General features: G+C 36.9%; 1 protein-coding gene and 1 pseudogene across 1 annotated transcript; one reads left to right on the top strand and one right to left on the bottom strand.

Annotated features, from left to right (window-relative positions):
• Nucleotides 1-2,175: 2,175 nt before the first annotated feature.
• Nucleotides 2,176-6,899, top strand: LOC132633644 (protein CIA1-like). The gene is made up of 5 exons (XM_060350175.1): nt 2,176-2,209; nt 2,802-2,864; nt 3,240-3,345; nt 4,798-4,881; nt 6,022-6,899. The coding sequence occupies exons 3-5, from the start codon at nt 3,244-3,246 to the stop codon at nt 6,106-6,108; spliced, it is 273 nt and encodes a 90-aa protein (XP_060206158.1). The 5' UTR covers nt 2,176-2,209; nt 2,802-2,864; nt 3,240-3,243; the 3' UTR covers nt 6,109-6,899.
• A 900-nt stretch (nt 6,900-7,799) lies between these two features.
• LOC132633643 (protein CIA1-like) lies at nt 7,800-23,351 on the bottom strand (annotated as a pseudogene).
• Nucleotides 23,352-24,260: the final 909 nt, after the last annotated feature.

Genomic DNA, 24,260 nt, shown 5'->3' with positions numbered 1-24,260 from the left:
TCGAAAAAATAAAAAAATCTGAACTGAAAGGTCGCCGGAAAAATCTGAAACAGTGGCTGTAGGTGCAAAATATCGCCGGAAAATAAAACTGCAGATCTCTAAAAAACAGTAGATCTCGCCGGAAAAAATGGCTTCCATGCCGGAACCTTAATTTCTGGTGATCGGAAAAAATCAAAAAATGGTAGGGCTGACTCAGAATGTTCCAATAACTCCAACGGAAGAAAAAAATCTGAAAAACTGACCGGAAGGAGCTTGTGTTGCGGACAGCCACCAAGAGAGAGAAAACTCGACCTCTTTGAGGAAGAAAAAAAAAAAAGGAACCCTAGTGTTGCGAGGGAGATAACTCACCTCTAAAAGGCAGCAATGGCTCTTGATACCATGTTGAATTTCAAGAAGAAGAGAAAGTATTCTTTGTATTTCTTGATAATTTACAACCCATGACAATGGGTATTTATACAATAACTCCTATAACTAAATAAAGAAAGAGAATATTACATAATCAAAGAGAATATTACACAATCATTGCATAATCAATCTATATCAATTACTCCTATAATTATGCTAGGAAATCCATATCAATCAACAACATGATTCGGGTAGAAGTAGTTTGACAAGCATCTACTTTTGGAGAATCCGACATGCACCCATTGACATTTTTGAAGAGTTCGAGCAACATAGTCGCTTAGTGGTAGATGACAGCATCAGGTGCCAGTCACCTAGCCTACCCAAATTGGGGCATGGCAGAAGTCGTGTGACAAGCATTTTAACATGGACGAATACTTGCATGCATTGGAGCAGGGGGACTTATTTAGGCCCAAGTTTCCGAAGCTTTTGAATTTCTGTAAAATGATATTTTCTTTGCTTTGACCAAAAAGAGTTTGCATATTGAAGATTTGAAGAAAAATGTGTTTACAGCACAAATTCTTTCTTGGTAAAGAGAAACATGGGAAGAGAAAACTGTGACATTCATTTACTAGAGAATCCTTGAGTTCATGGAATTGATTTGTTTTATTGTGTGGGTAGACTCTATGGGTACTAAGAAATTGAAATATCTTCTTTTGACCCCACATGTGGGATTACACTCAGTATGTTGTTGTTGTTGACTAAAAATAATGGTGTATGATAAACGGATGAAGTACTTTCAGCAATTCTGGCCTCTGGCTATTTCTAAAAATAATGTTTCTAGTCACTTGGTAATTTCCCTTTTGGCGGTATATTTTTCATTTTGTTATGTCTAGGTATAAGTGTATCCTTTATCCTGAAAACGTCCAATGTGTGACTATTTGGAAGCTTCATATAATAGTTATAGGTAAAATTGTAGTTCTAGAGATTGTCTGAATTCATTTGGAAAAACTTTTTGTGCGAGCTGTTTCACTCATCCTACTGACAGTGATAAGTGGTCCATAGTTTCTCATATCAATGGAATGCTTCAGGCATTCGGAAGTTCCGCTCTCAAATTTGTGTTGTGCTTGACTGTATTTTTACTAGGTTTTTCGTATTTCCTCATGGCCTTTGGCCTAAATTATCAGCATGTAACCGACAACCAAGCAGTTTACAAAAGTGTTTTAGGTTATGTCTATACGAGTTATAGCATGTTTGGTCAAGCTTACAAGAAGCCAAAAGTACTTATACCAAAAGAAATGCTTATTTTGGAGTGTTGAGGTGTTTGACCAAGCTTTTAAGAAAAGATAAGTGTTTTTTGAGTAATAGCAGAAGCGGAAAAGAATACTTTCTCTAGAAGCACATTGGAACCTTAGCTAAGCACAAATTACTGTTCTAATATTGGCAAAGTGTTTTTCAAATTGATTAGCCAAACACAAACTGCTACTCTCCAAAGTACTTTTACGAAAACACTTTTCAAATTAAGCAGATTTTGAAAGTTGGCCAAGCAGGCTATTAGTAGTTTAATATTGTTTGGGAGCTTATGCCACTACATGATTGAACTTTCAGCGGACATACATCTACTATATCGTGTCTCTCTGTCAATAATGATTACCAAATGGTATCTTGCAGGTATGGCTTTCTTTTCTGCTGAATTCGGTTTTAAAATATATGCTCTCAAGTCTCTGGTGTATCTTAAATATGATAGTTGTTGTAGTCACTACTAAACAGATTTTACATTGAATTCTCCAACTTGCAGTGATGACCTTACCATTCAGATATGAAATTGCGAAAGTGAAAACGATTATGTGGGGTCTAAATTAATTTGGTAAGCCCGATCTTATCCTCCTTCCATAAGCATAATGCAATCCTATATAGTTGATTCATGCTCAGTTTTACATGATTCAACCTCTACTTAGCTGTATAGATTCCAATGAATTCGTTCAATAAAAATAGGACCGCAGCCTCTAGATGCCTCCAAGCAAGCGGGGTATCACTGCGCATCCAACCCATGCACCGTGACAATGGTGATGCCCTGAAACAAGGCCTAGTCTTCGTCATTCCGGGGGATAAAGCTCTTCAGCTTAAGATTTTACGAACTGAAAGGTCTTGCCAATCCCCTAATATATGAAAGAGTGAAAAAATGCTTTCGTTGTTGTGGAATAAGAAGCCTTTGTATCTTAATGCCACTTTTTTTTTTCAAAAGAAAGGGTGTATGTCATTTGAACATCATTTTGATGCATTCAGGTGGAAGAGTATTTATGTTCACCAAAGGCAGTATTTTATTGCTTGTTTATTTTTTCCTCAGGCCAAGAGTCGTCTTCATTCATTTAGTAAACTATGTTTGATGTAATTGTTCTCAATAATTACAACGTTTTCCAACTCCTGATCTGCAACCATCTCCTTTTTGTGCTTGTTAGGACACATGCCTGCACTCTATCTGGATATCATGATCGGACAGTTTTCTCAGTTGACTGGTTGAGGTAGATACTCTATATCTATTTCTTATCATGCTCAAGCTAATATATGTTTTTTCTGTTTGCACTCCTTAATATTACCTTAATTTGACAGGTTTTCCTTTTTTATAAAGTGTGTGTTTGGGGTGGGGGGAGTTTAAGATATACAGTCTATTTTTCATGAATCAGAGTTTCATATCTTGTTTGCCTGTCCAGATTTCATGTTTGATCGCTTCCATTCGGGTCTTGTACGCTATAGCCATCCTTAATTGCCTCAGAGACTCTGTAAACTGCACTACACTCATTTTTCAATAATCAGGGCTTGTACACAGTGATAATGTTTGTGGTTATTTCTTCCCTGTCATCCTACAGGCTAACGTACTTGATATCCTAATATGTTAGGGAAATGATCCGTTGTTTACCTGAAGGGCAGGAGGATCCAGGAATTTTTGCCAGTGCTGGAGCTGACAACGCTATACGTTTGTTCATCGAGAACAAGGACAATGAGGTATTGGAAAACCTTCAATATCCCTTATTCCATTTACTACTTCAGGTGCTTATGTTGCGTAAAATGTTAATCCCATAGCGGATCAATTTCAACGTAGCCTTTCTAACTAATACTGTTAATAATCGATTCTATAGCTTCTTCAAAAAACACTGATTTTTCAATCAAGTTTTGATCTCCATTGCTCCCCAATCCTCCTCCTATTCACCCAAATTTCTTGTGGGATCTGGCAGGAGTTGGGGTGTTCTATAAGAAAGTCATTAGTTTACCCCCTGCTATGTGGCTCCTTACTGCAGATGCTAAAATATTTTGACTTCGCTAGTTTTTATGGGTTCTTTGTTTCCTAGGAAGGAAGTAATGCCGTGACTTCCTTTTTATTCTTTTACTAGCTGTTGGGTCACAATGGGAAAAGGTAAGCTTTCATTTGGTTGTCTCGTGCTCCTTGTGTCAATATTATAAGCTAGTAAATACGATTCTGATGGACCTGTCAAAAAAAAAGAGTCAGCTTAGAGGACGACATAAAACAGAACTAGAATTTTCAAGTTCTTCGTGCTAATGAGTAGATTACCATGTTCTCAAGGGGATAACCTAGTACTTGAGGCACGGAAGTAACAACCTGGAGATTTCAGGTTCGAATCTCATCTGCAACACTATGTGTGGACCCGTCCTCTCCAGCCTTGACAGGCAGGATTATCTTAGCAGCCTGTGCTTGCATGCTAAACATGCTGCCCCGTGGATTAGTTGAGATGCACACAAGCTTCCCCAGACTCCACTATTTTATAAAAGAAAAAAGAAAAAAAAAAAGAGCAGATTAGAGTAACATAATCTTATAGCTGCTTGGCCAATCTAGGATTTAATCTCTGCGCTTTCAACCTTTAAGGTTCTTAGCAGTGAACCCATTATATTTTTAAGTTATGGGTTCATATCTACTAGTTACAATTTTGTGGATATTTACCCATAAATTTCTGCTCCGCTTTTGAAGTACTTGATTCAAAGGAACGCAGTACCTTAAAGCTGCATCCGCCCCTGGCTTAGGACAGTTCTTGGATTCTGGTTTTGTTCGTCTCACAAACCATCTATCAACTTGAATACCTTTTAAAACTTTGATACACTGTTGGAGAAACACGTATTGAGTAGAAAATCCATTTGAGACAGCTGAAAAAATAAAAGATCTGACCTCTGTTAATTTTAATTTAATTCTAACCTATCATATGAATGATGTTGTCCATATACAACTACTGCTGAGTGCTGATCATCTATTATTGTCCCTTCCAACCCTTCTTTGGTATAATAATTTTCCTGTGTCTGATACACTGATGACAGGTTGATTTTTTTTTTTGGAGAAATTAGCTTAAATGGCTAATAAATGTATAATATATGTACATTGGCTAGAAGCTGTAAAGAAAATTGGCCAAGCGATCAAATGTGTAATTTCCCCCTTTCGTTGTATGACAGGTTGATGGACTTACATTTAAGCTACTTTTGAAGAAGGAGAAGGCTCATGAAATGAATATAAGTTCTGTGAAATGGAAAGCTGGGGTAAGTCACTGGAATACCACAACGATATGATTTTGGCATTTACTTGGTCATCTGTCATTGCTTTAAATGCTGCATTAGTATGTCCCAAAGATGCTTTACATTTTGAGCAGAAGTTGAGATCACCTGGAAACTTCTGAGCGTATTACTACCGATGCCCAATTTTATTATGGATTGGACTTCAAGGGGCACCTAGATTTGGACATGTTAGATTGAACGAAAAAGGCTTCTGAGGTCATGCTCTATTTGCGATACATGATTTAAATGTCTAGCTAATGAATTTTACTCATTTGACTATTGACTTTCAAATTCGTAATACTAAATGAGCTTTGCTTATCCTGGCCTGCAATGGTATTGCATATTGTAGTTGCTTTCAGTGGTGGAGCCACACTATGCCGAGGGTGTTCATCCGAACCCCCTCGGCGGAGAAAAATACTGTTTTTACAAGGTTAAATTATTTTTTATGTATATATAGTAGATGTTGAATCCCCTTAAGCTTCTTCATATGTTTACTTTTTCATATTTTGAACCCCCTCGGTGGAAGTCCTGGCTCCGCCACTGGTTGCTTTCATACTATGAATGCAAAAAAAAAAAAAAAAAGGAGTCTAGGTTTGGACCTTGAAATGAATATTTGTTTTTCATACTATGAACGCAAAAGAAATAGAAAACACTATGTTGCTCGGACCCTCCAAAAATGCATAACTTTTGGATGATCCGACACACACCTGACGAAATTTTTGAAGAGTCTTAGACATAGGTAATAAGATATGTGTGTCAGAGCTGACAAATGGTGCTGTGGACAACAAATATATTAGGTATTGCAATGATTGTTGTATGGTTTTTCTAGGAGGCGAAATGTTAATTTGTCTTCTGTTGTGTTTTCAAATATTCAGTCATGCTGTTTTATGTCGAAGACTGAAAGGGTGAATTCATGCTGTTATACTTACTACCTTTAGTTTGATCAATATTTGTCTTAATTTGACCCTTTATTCCAGTAGATTTTCTTCGACAAATTGCTCGAGGACTATGTGTTTGCTTATTTTGAGCTTTCTGTTCTATTTCCCTAACAAAATTGAAAACAAGATTCTTTTTGGTCAAATAACTTCTGCAATATGTTTATTTCCTTCTGTCAAAACCTTGTAGGATAGAAGGCTTTTGGCGTCGGCCAGTGATGATGGGACAGTGAAGATATGGGAGTTGGTTTGCCCCTGTCCTGCTGGGGCATCATAGCTGATACTGGAAAACAATGTTTGTTGTTATAGTAATTTTGAAGCCACAAGACTTCTTTTCCCTTTTTTCCCCCTCTTGGAGGCAGTTCTGATTCATATATAGCAATATCATTACTACATTTTTTTGCTTGAATTTGAGACTGACCTCTGCTTAAGGGTAAAGAGACCCTATCAATCCACCACAATCCTTGGTGATATCATTACTACATATTATACTAGAAAAGCAAGAGAATGGATCTGCAAAATTTCTCAATATAACTTAAAGCTGAGACCATCTTTTTGGATAGGGTCTCTATCTCTGTAAGATATTTTTATGCATGTTCTATGACAATCTGCTGTCATATTTATCGATGATGTAGAAATATAATTCACAGCAGAGACAGATCCAAGATTTGAAGTTTATGAGTTCTGGCGACCCCTCGCTAGACACCGAACCCCCTACTTATATATGTTGTTGGTTTCACATTGTATTATTGGTACGTATTTAGTGAATTTCTCAACATATATACTGTATCATATGCTTTGCATCAGCCTTGATTCATAGTAATTTTGAGCCTTTTGAAGCCTTAGACTACTACCTTTTTTTTTTTTTTGGTTCTCTTAGTGGTCTAATCCAGGATGTAGCTATATCACTACTATATATTTTTTCTACCAGAAATAAAAGAATGAATCTGCAAAATTTTCAATAACTTAAAGATGGGACCATCTTTTTCTGGGTGGATTCTTTATTTCTGTATGATATTCTTATGCATGGTATATGGCAAGTTGGACTTTAGCATCCAAGGATGCATCTCTCCAGCAGCCACATTCTGTGATCTGTGTTACTAGTTGAAATTCTATTTTAGATTTTTCTTACCTCCTATTGGTGCCCGGTATCCATCCATGGGCCCCAATTGATTTGTTCCGTGCCAGGAAGTCCCACTTTTGGGGTAAATCGCTCGACCAGTAGTGGATCCAAGATTTTTACTAAAGGAAGTCGATACAATTTACACCGTTAAGGGATTCAACATATAGTATATATGCATAAAAAAAAAAATTGACCTATCTATATATATATATATCATAAAATTACACTTAGAAAAAGTTGCATTGACTCAACTGAAAGATCTTGATTCAATTTCTCCCTGCCAGAATTATAATTTAAGGGTCATTATGCGTTGATAAGTAGTGAAAGTTTAACCCAAGCTATCTCTAATTAAAGGTCACATCGAACCATTAAATTGGTTGTGAAGAATTTAGCTCAAAGTACTTTCTAACATAAGGCTTTCTTCCAAGTCACCAAAGGTTATGGTGGAGTGATAATTATCCCTTCATCCTTAATCAGATGTTTCGCATTTGAGTCATGAGAATTGAGTCAACTTTTGGCGTGAGTAGTGGCAGAGATACCCTTGTCCAAGGGAAGTCCATTGGCACCCTAGCTGAAAGATTACATCGTATAGATAGGTCAATTTTTTTTTTATGCATATATACTATATGTTGAATCCCTTAACGGTGTAAATTGTATCGACTTCCTTTAGTAAAAATCTTGGATCCACTACTGGTCGAGCGATTTACCCCAAAAGTGGGACTTCCTGGCACGGAACAAATCAATTGGGGCCCATGGATGGATACCGGACACCAATAGGAGGTAAGAAAAATCTAAAATAGAATTTCAACTAGTAACACAGATCACAGAATGTGGCTGCTGGAGAGATGCATCCTTGGATGCTAAAGTCCAACTTGCCATATACCATGCATAAGAATATCATACAGAAATAAAGAATCCACCCAGAAAAAGATGGTCCCATCTTTAAGTTATTGAAAATTTTGCAGATTCATTCTTTTATTTCTGGTAGAAAAAATATATAGTAGTGATATAGCTACATCCTGGATTAGACCACTAAGAGAACCAAAAAAAAAAAAAAAGGTAGTAGTCTAAGGCTTCAAAAGGCTCAAAATTACTATGAATCAAGGCTGATGCAAAGCATATGATACAGTATATATGTTGAGAAATTCACTAAATACGTACCAATAATACAATGTGAAACCAACAACATATATAAGTAGGGGGTTCGGTGTCTAGCGAGGGGTCGCCAGAACTCATAAACTTCAAATCTTGGATCTGTCTCTGCTGTGAATTATATTTCTACATCATCGATAAATATGACAGCAGATTGTCATAGAACATGCATAAAAATATCTTACAGAGATAGAGACCCTATCCAAAAAGATGGTCTCAGCTTTAAGTTATATTGAGAAATTTTGCAGATCCATTCTCTTGCTTTTCTAGTATAATATGTAGTAATGATATCACCAAGGATTGTGGTGGATTGATAGGGTCTCTTTACCCTTAAGCAGAGGTCAGTCTCAAATTCAAGCAAAAAAATGTAGTAATGATATTGCTATATATGAATCAGAACTGCCTCCAAGAGGGGGAAAAAAAGGGAAAAGAAGTCTTGTGGCTTCAAAATTACTATAACAACAAACATTGTTTTCCAGTATCAGCTATGATGCCCCAGCAGGCCAGGGGCAAACCAACTCCCATATCTTCACTGTCCCATCATCACTGGCCGACGCCAAAAGCCTTCTATCCTACAAGGTTTTGACAGAAGGAAATAAACATATTGCAGAAGTTATTTGACCAAAAAGAATCTTGTTTTCAATTTTGTTAGGGAAATAGAACAGAAAGCTCAAAATAAGCAAACACATAGTCCTCGAGCAATTTGTCGAAGAAAATCTACTGGAATAAAGGGTCAAATTAAGACAAATATTGATCAAACTAAAGGTAGTAAGTATAACAGCATGAATTCACCCTTTCAGTCTTCGACATAAAACAGCATGACTGAATATTTGAAAACACAACAGAAGACAAATTAACATTTCGCCTCCTAGAAAAACCATACAACAATCATTGCAATACCTAATATATTTGTTGTCCACAGCACCATTTGTCAGCTCTGACACACATATCTTATTACCTATGTCTAAGACTCTTCAAAAATTTCGTCAGGTGTGTGTCGGATCATCCAAAAGTTATGCATTTTTGGAGGGTCCGAGCAACATAGTGTTTTCTATTTCTTTTGCGTTCATAGTATGAAAAACAAATATTCATTTCAAGGTCCAAACCTAGACTCCTTTTTTTTTTTTTTTTTTTGCATTCATAGTATGAAAGCAACCAGTGGCGGAGCCAGGACTTCCACCGAGGGGGTTCAAAATATGAAAAAGTAAACATATGAAGAAGCTTAAGGGGATTCAACATCTACTATATATACATAAAAAATAATTTTAACCTTGTAAAAACAGTATTTTTCTCCGCCGAGGGGGTTCGGATGAACACCCTCGGCATAGTGTGGCTCCACCACTGAAAGCAACTACAATATGCAATACCATTGCAGGCCAGGATAAGCAAAGCTCATTTAGTATTACGAATTTGAAAGTCAATAGTCAAATGAGTAAAATTCATTAGCTAGACATTTAAATCATGTATCGCAAATAGAGCATGACCTCAGAAGCCTTTTTCGTTCAATCTAACATGTCCAAATCTAGGTGCCCCTTGAAGTCCAATCCATAATAAAATTGGGCATCGGTAGTAATACGCTCAGAAGTTTCCAGGTGATCTCAACTTCTGCTCAAAATGTAAAGCATCTTTGGGACATACTAATGCAGCATTTAAAGCAATGACAGATGACCAAGTAAATGCCAAAATCATATCGTTGTGGTATTCCAGTGACTTACCCCAGCTTTCCATTTCACAGAACTTATATTCATTTCATGAGCCTTCTCCTTCTTCAAAAGTAGCTTAAATGTAAGTCCATCAACCTGTCATACAACGAAAGGGGGAAATTACACATTTGATCGCTTGGCCAATTTTCTTTACAGCTTCTAGCCAATGTACATATATTATACATTTATTAGCCATTTAAGCTAATTTCTCCAAAAAAAAAAAATCAACCTGTCATCAGTGTATCAGACACAGGAAAATTATTATACCAAAGAAGGGTTGGAAGGGACAATAATAGATGATCAGCACTCAGCAGTAGTTGTATATGGACAACATCATTCATATGATAGGTTAGAATTAAATTAAAATTAACAGAGGTCAGATCTTTTATTTTTTCAGCTGTCTCAAATGGATTTTCTACTCAATACGTGTTTCTCCAACAGTGTATCAAAGTTTTAAAAGGTATTCAAGTTGATAGATGGTTTGTGAGACGAACAAAACCAGAATCCAAGAACTGTCCTAAGCCAGGGGCGGATGCAGCTTTAAGGTACTGCGTTCCTTTGAATCAAGTACTTCAAAAGCGGAGCAGAAATTTATGGGTAAATATCCACAAAATTGTAACTAGTAGATATGAACCCATAACTTAAAAATATAATGGGTTCACTGCTAAGAACCTTAAAGGTTGAAAGCGCAGAGATTAAATCCTAGATTGGCCAAGCAGCTATAAGATTATGTTACTCTAATCTGCTCTTTTTTTTTTCTTTTTTCTTTTATAAAATAGTGGAGTCTGGGGAAGCTTGTGTGCATCTCAACTAATCCACGGGGCAGCATGTTTAGCATGCAAGCACAGGCTGCTAAGATAATCCTGCCTGTCAAGGCTGGAGAGGACGGGTCCACACATAGTGTTGCAGATGAGATTCGAACCTGAAATCTCCAGGTTGTTACTTCCGTGCCTCAAGTACTAGGTTATCCCCTTGAGAACATGGTAATCTACTCATTAGCACGAAGAACTTGAAAATTCTAGTTCTGTTTTATGTCGTCCTCTAAGCTGACTCTTTTTTTTTTGACAGGTCCATCGGAATCGTATTTACTAGCTTATAATATTGACACAAGGAGCACGAGACAACCAAATGAAAGCTTACCTTTTCCCATTGTGACCCAACAGCTAGTAAAAGAATAAAAAGGAAGTCACGGCATTACTTCCTTCCTAGGAAACAAAGAACCCATAAAAACTAGCGAAGTCAAAATATTTTAGCATCTGCAGTAAGGAGCCACATAGCAGGGGGTAAACTAATGACTTTCTTATAGAACACCCCAACTCCTGCCAGATCCCACAAGAAATTTGGGTGAATAGGAGGAGGATTGGGGAGCAATGGAGATCAAAACTTGATTGAAAAATCAGTGTTTTTTGAAGAAGCTATAGAATCGATTATTAACAGTATTAGTTAGAAAGGCTACGTTGAAATTGATCCGCTATGGGATTAACATTTTACGCAACATAAGCACCTGAAGTAGTAAATGGAATAAGGGATATTGAAGGTTTTCCAATACCTCATTGTCCTTGTTCTCGATGAACAAACGTATAGCGTTGTCAGCTCCAGCACTGGCAAAAATTCCTGGATCCTCCTGCCCTTCAGGTAAACAACGGATCATTTCCCTAACATATTAGGATATCAAGTACGTTAGCCTGTAGGATGACAGGGAAGAAATAACCACAAACATTATCACTGTGTACAAGCCCTGATTATTGAAAAATGAGTGTAGTGCAGTTTACAGAGTCTCTGAGGCAATTAAGGATGGCTATAGCGTACAAGACCCGAATGGAAGCGATCAAACATGAAATCTGGACAGGCAAACAAGATATGAAACTCTGATTCATGAAAAATAGACTGTATATCTTAAACTCCCCCCACCCCAAACACACACTTTATAAAAAAGGAAAACCTGTCAAATTAAGGTAATATTAAGGAGTGCAAACAGAAAAAACATATATTAGCTTGAGCATGATAAGAAATAGATATAGAGTATCTACCTCAACCAGTCAACTGAGAAAACTGTCCGATCATGATATCCAGATAGAGTGCAGGCATGTGTCCTAACAAGCACAAAAAGGAGATGGTTGCAGATCAGGAGTTGGAAAACGTTGTAATTATTGAGAACAATTACATCAAACATAGTTTACTAAATGAATGAAGACGACTCTTGGCCTGAGGAAAAAATAAACAAGCAATAAAATACTGCCTTTGGTGAACATAAATACTCTTCCACCTGAATGCATCAAAATGATGTTCAAATGACATACACCCTTTCTTTTGAAAAAAAAAAGTGGCATTAAGATACAAAGGCTTCTTATTCCACAACAACGAAAGCATTTTTTCACTCTTTCATATATTAGGGGATTGGCAAGACCTTTCAGTTCGTAAAATCTTAAGCTGAAGAGCTTTATCCCCCGGAATGACGAAGACTAGGCCTTTGTTTCAGGGCATCACCATTGTCACGGTGCATGGGTTGGATGCGCAGTGATACCCCGCTTGCTTGGAGGCATCTAGAGGCTGCGGTCCTATTTTTATTGAACGAATTCATTGGAATCTATACAGCTAAGTAGAGGTTGAATCATGTAAAACTGAGCATGAATCAACTATATAGGATTGCATTATGCTTATGGAAGGAGGATAAGATCGGGCTTACCAAATTAATTTAGACCCCACATAATCGTTTTCACTTTCGCAATTCCATATCTGAATGGTAAGGTCATCACTGCAAGTTGGAGAATTCAATGTAAAATCTGTTTAGTAGTGACTACAACAACTATCATATTTAAGATACACCAGAGACTTGAGAGCATATATTTTAAAACGAATTCAGCAGAAAAGAAAGCCATACCTGCAAGATACCATTTGGTAATCATTATTGACAGAGAGACACGATATAGTAGATGTATGTCCGCTGAAAGTTCAATCATGTAGTGGCATAAGCTCCCAAACAATATTAAACTACTAATAGCCTGCTTGGCCAACTTTCAAAATCTGCTTAATTTGAAAAGTGTTTTTCGTAAAAGTACTTTTGGAGAGTAGCAGTTTGTGTTTGGCTAATCAATTTGAAAAACACTTTTGCCAATATTAGAACAGTAATTTGTGCTTAGCTAAGGTTCCAATGTGCTTCTAGAGAAAGTATTCTTTTCCGCTTCTGCTATTACTCAAAAAACACTTATCTTTTTCTTAAAAGCTTGGTCAAACACCTCAACACTCCAAAATAAGCATTTCTTTTGGTATAAGTACTTTTGGCTTCTTGTAAGCTTGACCAAACATGCTATAACTCGTATAGACATAACCTAAAACACTTTTGTAAACTGCTTGGTTGTCGGTTACATGCTGATAATTTAGGCCAAAGGCCATGAGGAAATACGAAAAACCTAGTAAAAATACAGTCAAGACAACACAAATTTGAGAGCGGAACTTCCGAATGCCTGAAGCATTCCATTGATATGAGAAACTATGGACCACTTATCACTGTCAGTAGGATGAGTGAAACAGCTCGCACAAAAAGTTTTTCCAAATGAATTCAGACAATCTCTAGAACTACAATTTTACTTATAACTATTATATGAAGCTTCCAAATAGTCACACATTGGGACGTTTTTCAGGATAAAGGATACACTTATACCTAGACATAACAAAATGAAAAATATACCGCCAAAAGGGAAATTACCAAGTGACTAGAAACATTATTTTTTGAAATAGCCAGAGGCCCAGAATTGCTGAAAGTACTTCATCCGTTTATCATACACCATTATTTTTAGTCAACAACAACAACATACTGAGTGTAATCCCACATGTGGGGTCAAAAGAAGATATTTCAATTTCTTAGTACCCATAGAGTCTACCCACACAATAAAACAAATCAATTCCATGAACTCAAGGATTCTCTAGTAAATGAATGTCACAGTTTTCTCTTCCCATGTTTCTCTTTACCAAGAAAGAATTTGTGCTGTAAACACATTTTTCTTCAAATCTTCAATATGCAAACTCTTTTTGGTCAAAGCAAAGAAAATATCATTTTACAGAAATTCAAAAGCTTCGGAAACTTGGGCCTAAATAAGTCCCCCTGCTCCAATGCATGCAAGTATTCGTCCATGTTAAAATGCTTGTCACACGACTTCTGCCATGCCCCAATTTGGGTAGGCTAGGTGACTGGCACCTGATGCTGTCATCTACCACTAAGCGACTATGTTGCTCGAACTCTTCAAAAATGTCAATGGGTGCATGTCGGATTCTCCAAAAGTAGATGCTTGTCAAACTACTTCTACCCGAATCATGTTGTTGATTGATATGGATTTCCTAGCATAATTATAGGAGTAATTGATATAGATTGATTATGCAATGATTGTGTAATATTCTCTTTGATTATGTAATATTCTCTTTCTTTATTTAGTTATAGGAGTTATTGTATAAATACCCATTGTCATGGGTTGTAAATTATCAAGAAATACAAAGAATACTTTCTCTTCTTCTTGAAATTCAACATGGTATCAAGAGCCATTGCTGCCTTTTAGAGGTGAGTTATCTCCCTCGCAGCACTAGGGTTCCTTTTTTTTTTTTTTCTTCCTCAAAGAGGTCGAGTTTTCTCTCTCTTGGTGGCTGTCCGCAACACAAGCTCCTTCCGGTCAGTTTTTCAGATTTTTTTCTTCCGTTGGAGTTATTGGAACATTCTGAGTCAGCCCTACCATTTTTTGATTTTTTCCGATCACCAGAAATTAAGGTTCCGGCATGGAAGCCATTTTTTCCGGCGAGATCTACTGTTTTTTAGAGATCTGCAGTTTTATTTTCCGGCGATATTTTGCACCTACAGCCACTGTTTCAGATTTTTCCGGCGACCTTTCAGTTCAGATTTTTTTCTTTTTTCAACAGCGTTTACCCACGGCATCTATTTGTGAGGTATTTCTTTCTTGGAACACATCTAAATTATTTCGATCTATGATTGTTCTAACTATGAGATATACAAAGGGAGCAGATAATAGTTCTCTTTCACCAATCAGTGCTGGTCAGTCTAATATTGCAGAAAATGTGGAGATGTTTAGAGAAACTACTTTTGCAGAGACTTTCTCTCCGGATGAAGTTCAACAACTTCGTCGTCTTTTGAACAAACTTGACTCTTCAAGTGCCGCTAGTTTCAATTATGTGCAGTCAGGTATTGCCTTTAATACTCAGCTTGATTGTTGGATTATTGATTCTGGTGCGAATAGACACATGACAGGCTATTCTAAAGGCCTTCAAAATTACTCTCATAGTCCCAAAGGGGATTATGTCCGAATAGTCAATGGCTCCCTAACCCACCTTTCTAGAACATGTTCACTCCTTTGTACCCCTGATATTACCTTATCATCCATTCTTCATGTTCCTGACTTTCCTGTTAATATACTATCTGTTAGCGCTATCACAAAAGCACTAAACTGTAGTGTAAAATTCTTTCCTGGTCATTGTGTTTTTAAGGACCTTCAATCAAGGAAGAAGATTGGCAGTGGCAGATTGTATGATGGCTTATATTTGATCAATGAAGCTCGAGATTCTGGTCAGGCTTATTTAGGAACAAATAAGGATGTCAACCAAGAAATAATACAACGGCATAGACGGTTGGGACACCCTTCCGTTTTTGCTTTAAAAAGGTTATATCCTAGTTTATTTTCCAGAACTGAGTTTGAATCTTTGTCTTGTGAATATGCCAAGCACACTAAAAACTTTTATCCTCTGAGTGACAATAAAAGCATAATTCCTTTTTCGACCATTCATTCTGATGTATGGGACGCTACTGAAACACCTTCTTTGTCTAGTAGTCGATGGTTTGTTATTTTTATTGATTGTTGCACTAGAATAACATAGGTATATCTGTTGAAAGCCAAAAGTGAAGTTTTCACATGTTTTTAGTCATCTCATAAGATGATCTGTACTCAATTTGAGGCTAAGATCAAGATCCTTCAAACTAGCAATGGTACAGAATACATGAATAAAACTTTTGGAGCTTACTTGGAGTCTTTTAGGATAATCCACCAAACTAGTTGTCCTTATACTAGTGCATAAAATGGGGTTGCGGAAAGGAAAAATAGGCATTTGTTAGAAGTAGCAAGATCCCTTTTGTTTACAATGAATCTGCCGAGGGGGGATGCCATTCTAGTAGCTGCCTAACTCATCAATAGAATGCCACTTAAAACTCTCAACTTTCAGAGTCCTTTGGAAGCTTTAAAGGGTTGAAATGATTATACTGTTCCTCCTAAGGTATTTGGATGTGTTTGCTTTGTTCATACTAGGAACTCCAGAAAACTTGATCCTAGAGCTCTTAAGTGTGTCTTTATTGGGTATTCTCCAACACAGAAAGGGTACAAATGTTATCACCCTCCTTCCCAGAGAATCTTCGTCAGCATGGATGTTACCTTTCGAGAATCTGAGTCCCATTTTAGTATTACACCATCACCTCTTCACGAGGAGAATTATAAGGAAGAAGAGATGGTTTTTCCTAATTCCATTGTTGAAACAAGAGAAAATGAAATTGGAGAAAGAATTCAGGGGGAGACTGTTGGTCGTTTGGATAGGCCTGATTTGATAACTTACTCAAGGAGGAATAGAGCAGAAGAAACTATCATGCAATCTGCCGAAGCCGAACCTTCTTCATCTGGTGAGTCATCTATAGTTTATAATGAGTTAGATTTGCCTATTGCTCACAGCAAAGGAGTCAGATCTTGCACCAAACACCCCTTATCTAACTTTGTCTCTTATAATTCTTTGTCTCCCTCCTAAAGAGCTTTTGCCTTGTCTATTTCTTCTGTGTCTATTCCCCAGAATTGGAAGGAAGCTTTTGCAGATTCCAAATGGAAGCAAGCTATGCTTGAAGAAATAAAGGCCTTGTCAAAGAATGAGACTTGGGAACTTGTCACACCACCTCCAGACAAAAAACTAGTTGGCTGTAAATGGGTCTCCACTGTGAAACATAAAGCTGATAGTTCGATTGAAAGATTCAAAGCGAGATTGGTGGGTAAGGGATTTACTCAGACTTATGGAGTAGATTATCAAGAGACATTTGCCCTTGTTGCAAAAATGAACACCATTAGAATTCTTTTGTCTTGTACAGCTAATCTTGATTGGGACTTACAACAGTTTGATGTGAAGAATGCATTTCTTCATGGAGACATAGAAGAAGAAGTGTATATGGAGATTCCTCCTGGTTTTGGTAATAAACAGAGTCAAGGAAAGGTATGCAGACTGAAGAAAGCCTTGTGTGACTGAATCAATCTCCCAGAGCTTGGTTTGACAGATTCTGCAAAGCAGTGATCTCTTTCGGTTACCAACAAAGCAATGCTGATCACACTCTTTTCATAAGACATCAAAAGGGTAAACTCACTCTTCTCATAGTTTATGTTGATGACATAGTAATGACGGGAGATGACAAGGAGGAAATGACCCGATAGAAGAAGTTGTTGGCTCAAGAATTTGAGATCAAGGATCTTGGAAAATTGCAATACTTCTTGGGTATCGAGGTTGCTAGATCAAATAGATGAATCTTTATTTCCCAAAGAAAGTATATTCTGGAATTCTTGAAGGAAACTGGTATGACAGATTGCAAGCCAGCAGAATCGCCAATGGAAAGCAATCACGAACTTCAAAGTGGAGTTGGAAAGTCAGTTAATAAGGAGAGATATCAGAGGCTGGTTGGAAGACTCATTTATCTCTCTCAAACACAACCAGATATAGCCTATTCAGTCAGCCTGGTGAGTCAGTTCATGCATGATCCTCGAGATCCTCATATGGAAGCTGTCTTTCGCATTTCGCAGTATCTGAAGTCTGCACCAGGGAAAGGTCTACTTTTCTCCAGATATGGTCACCTCAAAATAGAAGCCTTTACAGATGCGGATTGGGCAGGATCTCTAGATGACCGAAGATCTACATCCGGTTACTGTACACTCGTAGGAGGAAACCTGGTCACTTGGAGAAGCAAGAAGCAAAGTGTTATTGCTAGATCAAGTGCGAAAGCAGAATATAGAGCTATGGCTGAGGGTGTTTGTGAACTTTTATGGTTACGAAAGCTACTAGAGGAATTGAGATTGTCTGAAAAGGGAAAGATTTCCTTGTATTGTGACAACAAAGCTGCAATCAGTATAGTTCATAATCCGGTTCAGCATGACCGAACAAAGCATGTTGAAATTGATCGACACTTCATCAAAGAAAAAGTTACAGATGGTGTCTTGAGTTTGTTCCATGTGTCATTAAGAAAGCATCTAGCTGATGTGTTTACCAAACGGACTTTCCATACACTAGTTTGCAAGTTGGGCATGTGCGACATCTTTGCCCCAACTTGAGGGGGAGTGTTGATTGATATGGATTTCCTAGCATAATTATAGGAGTAATTGATATAGATTGGTTATGTAATAATTGTGTAATATTCTCTTTGATTATGTAATATTCTCTTTCTTTATTTAGTTATAGGAGTTATTGTATAATACCCATTGTCATGGGTTGTAAATTATCAAGAAATACAAAGAATACTTTCTCTTCTTCTTGAAATTCTACACATGTTCACATGTATCCCCTTATGTTCAATAAATTAAGAATAGTTAATACCAATAGCATTATAATCATGGGAAAATACTTCACAAAAAAATGTTTGTCACCCCAATTTGGGTAGGCAACATGACTGGCACCCTATGTCATCTCCCATAGAGCGAACCATTTTCACACATATCTCTTTATGTTCAATTAATTAAGAATAATTAAATTACAATAGCATTATAACTTTGGAAAAAACTTCAACTTCCTGATCTCTTTCCCCAAATATTTAAATTCATAGTGACCCTAAACATGAGATCTTCTTGAAAGATGGAGATATGATATCAGCTGCTTTGCAAATTACTAGGCAAGATTTCAAAAGTATTTCTCATCTGAAACTTTCACCTATTTAGCTTGCATAAAGTATATCACAGCATATCAAGCATAGGTCTTAGTGGCCATGAGGAAAAATGTCCCTTCTCGCAAGAAGAATGAGAACAATAAAATAGAAAAGTGCACCCTTACACGCGCTCTAGACAATATATTCAAATAAAACATACTGTTTAAGGATCATTAAACCTAGCAAGACTCAGAGTACAGACCTGTTGACCCTGACCTTAACTGGAGTAGGTTCTAATGAGATAGTTTGGTTCTTCGTTTTAGCTAAAAACCTAGTTGAGTTTCACATGACCTTATGGGATTTTCTTTAACGGACGCAGCCTACAGTATTTCAAGCTACCTGTATACACATTCGTCAATCGAAGCCTAAAAGAATAATGAGTCAGAAACATATTTACTAGCACTTATAACCTAAATTAAACAAGCCACCTGTTATAGAGTAAGAAAGATACCTCATTTTTAAAATGTGTCTGCATAAATGAAAAGAGCAAGGTAATTACTGCATGAAGAATATTATCACCACCTTAATGTCATAATTTAAGTGTTCAGTTTTTGCTCCTCTAATAAATTAAATAGATTTAAGGTTTTGTTATGCCCAATAATGATTCTTACCTGTCAGACTCACCCAAAGTTTGAATACAAGCCCAATCACCACCGCCACAAATCTCTTCCCAAACCTGAATTTTTCATGCACTTAGATATTATCACTTACAAAATGGAAGAGAAACGAGTTGACTACCAATCCTATGGCTTACACATAATAGGGGTAAAAAAAGCATGCTAGAATCTTTCTAAGAAAATAACACACGCACACACACAGAACGCGAAGTTGAATCTCAAATATACCTTAATGGTGTTATCATAACTACACGAGAATAGCATATCTTCATGCCATTGAACCATCTTAACGTCTTTTGTGTGTCCGTGTAACACTGAAGCACAATCAAACTCATTTCCAGGCAAAACTTCCCATATCCAAACTGACTTATCACCTCCACACGTTGCCAGCAGATCCCCTTTTGTATTCCAGGAAACACTTCTAACTTCATTGTCATGACCCTGGACATTATCGGCGTAAGAAAAATAAGAAAGCGGATTTTAGTAGATTTATAACCTATTAAGGAAAATGGAAAAAATTCAAATATAAAAGTCCATTAAAATTAGGATCACAAATCAATATAAGCCAAATCAAAACACTCCATAGTAACATATTCCGTATTCTACTGACAAGTTTCTGAAGTTTATGTTGCAATACATACAGATATGAGCAGATAGAAGATACTAGTTTTGCCTACTTTGCACAGGTTGTAGTTAGAGTTGGAGTAATAAATGTCAACCGAAATCAATATGATTGATATGGAATCAAAATGGCAACTGTACCTCCAAAGTGTAGACACGCTCATATGCATTCCCGACATTTTTTCAAATGGCAGTGGTGGCATCAGAGCAAGCTACTGCCAACAATTTGCATGGCGGTGACCAGGCACACGATCTAACACTCCGTCCATGTGATTCCTCCAAAACAGCCTGCAAAATTTCCTTCTAAGAGTTATTACAGCTCTTTTTTATGTATTTGTTTAAAGGTTCAAATAGTCACAATAGCTTGAGAATAAAGGACACTTTAATTTCTTGAGCATGGAAAGAGTGCTAGAGAAGGAATAAAGAAGGAACATAGAGGAAAACAGTTCCAGAGTAATTTAATCAACTCATCAAAAGTAAATAATAACTCCTGATAAAAGAAACTTAACAGAGGAATTTGGTCAACGAGACCATTCAATTAATTCCTCTATTGGAGGAATATCTCTCTTTCCCAACTTGGACAAATGGAAAGAAAAGCATACCTCATAGCCAGAACCAAATGGTCTGACATCACAGAGAAAGCTTGTAGCCAAATAAGGGAAAAGAAAGAGTGTCATGATTGTTCTAAAGGTTGGATACAATGTTGGGTGGAAAGAGGTAGTAATGAAATCGAAATATTTGCAGAAAAAGAAAGTAGCCAGTGTTCTTCCCTATCCACACAGGGAGCTTTGCCCATGTAACTTATCCAAGGAGATGACTGAAAGAGGGTAAACTTGAGGGGAAGGAATCAAACATAGAGATCCTATGTAGGGAGTGACACTAAGTACTTGCACCGCCTAGCACCGTCAATCTGATCACCAAACAGAGGTGGTAAACATGCGCTTAGCAGCCTACCTCAGATGTTACTGCTCAGACTCACTAACTGATTGGTTAGTATTTGATTTATGTTGAATGGTGGTATAGCACCACCTTTCATTCCACCATATAAACAACGCCTTATGAGGCTCTTTATAGGCAACCTCAATCGCACCTCCCTTATGCTGAAAGCAATGTTATTGAAAGGCGAAAAACGCACAAAAAAAAAACAAAAAAAAAAGGTCCTTTGGGGCTTTAAGCGCAAAACGCAAACAAAGCGTGAGACTAAATGAATAAAGGCACAAATGGAGAACATATATAAATATGTACGTGTAGTCCAAGACTAGGACAAAGTTTTTCACTTTATTTGAAAATCAGTACAACAACATACCTAGTGTAATCCCACACGTGGGGTCTAAGGAGGGTAGGATGTACGCAGAACTTGTCCCTACCTTTATGAGGTAGAGAGTTGTTTCCGATTGCCCTCGGCTCAAAAGAAGTATAATCAAAGCAGGGTAGAAAGGGAAATAGCGACAACAATAAACAAGATAAACAAAACAAATGCAGTAGCAGATAATAATAAAAGAAGAATAAGATACAATGTGAATACTAGATATATTAGTACTAAATAAGGAGAAAGGGGACATGCCCGCTGTCTCTCCTACATAAAAGTGCTGCAACACTCGGCTGCCTACTAACCCTCTACCCTGGTCCGCGACTTTCAAACCTTCTTATCTAGGGTCATGTCCTCCGTAAGTTGGAGGTGTGCCATGTCCTGCCGAATCACCTCCCCCAGTTCCTTTTCGGCCTACATCGACCTCTCCTAACACACACTATAGCCAACATCTCCACAACTCCTCCACAATTCCTCACTGGTGAATCCGCGCACATCCTCTTCATATTCCCAAACTACCTCAGCCTCGCTTCCCTCATCTTATCTTCCACAGAGGCCACTCCCACCTTGCCCTACATATCTTCGGTCCTAATCATATCTCTCCTTTTGAATATGTTTGGTGAAAATACCAAATCCAACTTGAAGTGGTATTTCAAATTTGGAAAATGGCTTATAACCTGTTTTCCAACTCACTTTTCACTTTTAAAGTTGTATTTTTAAGTATATCTAAACATGAACATCATTCCAAATATCCTTAGGAAAAACACAACTCCATAAATTCCAAATAAAGTGAAAAATATTTGAAATCTATGGCCAAACGCCTACTTAGAAAAAGTGCAGTTTTTTCCATCACAAACGATATCATACTTTAATTAGCCTGGAAATGAAAAAAGAAATCACACCTTACACTGAAAAGAGCCCGAGAGTTCTGTTCCCAAATATATACGGTTTTATCCCCAACCCACTCCCCTACCTGCCTGGCTGCCCCCACCCACTCCCACACCTACTCTACCCCGTACCCCAATCTACCCCCTACCCCTCCCTACCCCACCTCCCATCCCGCCTACACCTCACCAGAAGTTGCACTCCAAATTCAAATGCTTTGTATATATGCAAATACTCTTAAAATGACATTTTTCAACTTGCGTACCAAACACAAGAAAATAAGTAGGAAAATCACTTATTTTCTGGGAAAAAAAATTCTTGGAAAACATTTTCCATCATACCAAACACACCCCAAAAGTGACTAATACTCCCTCCGGATCAAAAAAAGAGTCCACTTAGTCATTTGCCCACTCCTTAAGAAATTACTAACTCCTAGAAAAAAATAGATAATTTGACTAAACTACCCCTAATTAAATAGGCATTGGGATTTGATCATATAACACTTAATAGGAGCAAATCTAGAACAAGAAGGTTAATTTTTTCTTGATTTTCTAAGTGGACTCTTTTTCTTATCCAAGAAACAAATCATACTTTAATAAGCCTGCAAATGAAAGAAGAAATCAAACCTTACACTCCAAAATGCCAGAGAAATTCTCTTCCCAAATTCGTACAGTTTTATCGTCACTCCACGAAGCAATCGCTAAGGGACGACCCCAAATTCCAGTATCCTGTTTCCAAGCAATACCTAAAACCTTACCAGTGTGTCCTTCCAGCCTTTGAATTTCCTTCAGTTCAAAATCTCCTTCGCTAAAATTCATCTTAAACAACTCTGATTGCGCGTACAATTCTGTGTATTCCCTTAGATTCTTCTCTCCTAATTTTTCTACGTGATTCAAGAACTGTTAGTAACGTATTTCTCGATATATTTGATCGCCAAGAACGTCAGACAACACTTTGATATGTCGAGTTGATCTTAAAGAAGTACTTTGTTGTTCTTTTTGTGAGATATTATGGGATATTTGATGTGATTTGGGAAATCTTGTTAGATTTTGGTGAGCTTATGGGACTTGTACAGGGTGCTGCGAAAGGAGTACCAATACGTTACTTAAATGGGGTTGGTAAGTTAGTTACTTACTGTATAAGCTGACAGTTAGACCCTTATAGTTTAGTTAATTACAGATTTCACCCAAGTTGTAATTTCCTTTTTCTAGTTTAGTCCCTCCTCTAGTCTACGTGGCTGTGATTCATTAGTCCTTTATTATTTAAATAGGAAAAAAATAATCTATAAATTAGAATAATCTTAAATTGAATACGTTACTATATTGATTAGGTGAATGATGATTTAGGACATATGAATTTGATTTTAGATTCATGTAAAATAAGAAGCAATCAGTTACTTTCCAAATATTGTTTCATCTCTCTTAATTATGTTTTACATTTTTTGTTCTATCAAAAGAAATTATCGTGTTTTGGGTCTAAATTTTAAGTCTTACGATAATTAAGAGTATTATCTAAATTAGGACTTTTATCTTAATTAAGACTCTTACTTAGTTTAGATGATTTTTACCATAATTAAGAATATTAATTACTTGTAGTTGGTTTTGATGTGATCCATTTGTGTAAATAAGTCCATATATAGTTAGGGATGGTTTTATCGCACGTTAGCTATGTGGGATTATAATACATTGCTTCCTTTATGTGCGATTTGTTGTTGTTGTTGTTTTTTTTTTTTTTTTTTTTTTTTTTTGTGAATGGAATTTAATTTCATGATCTTTGTGTTAGCTAATGTAGGTTCAACCAATCTGGTGCCTTAGTAAAGGCAAGCTTTTATTTCGTATGTTTCGTATAAAATAATGACATAGATTTTAGCATAAAGAAATATATGTATTGCTTAATACTGTCAAACAAACATGGCATAAAGCCATGTCAGAAGTTGATCTGACATTTTAGCTTGATGAATTCGACCAGATTTTAATATTAGACTTATTATACTTTTAAAATTATATATTAAATTTAATATTTATTGAAACTTTTGTGAAATTGTCACATAAAAAGACACTAATCTCACTACATATGAGTTTTTTGCTAAA

Source organism: Lycium barbarum, chromosome 3 (genome assembly GCF_019175385.1).
Source record: "Lycium barbarum isolate Lr01 chromosome 3, ASM1917538v2, whole genome shotgun sequence".
NCBI classification, from domain to species: domain Eukaryota; kingdom Viridiplantae; phylum Streptophyta; class Magnoliopsida; order Solanales; family Solanaceae; genus Lycium; species Lycium barbarum.
The sequence above is the reverse complement of the archived record's forward strand: the minus strand, read 5'-3'. Positions and strand labels throughout refer to the sequence as shown.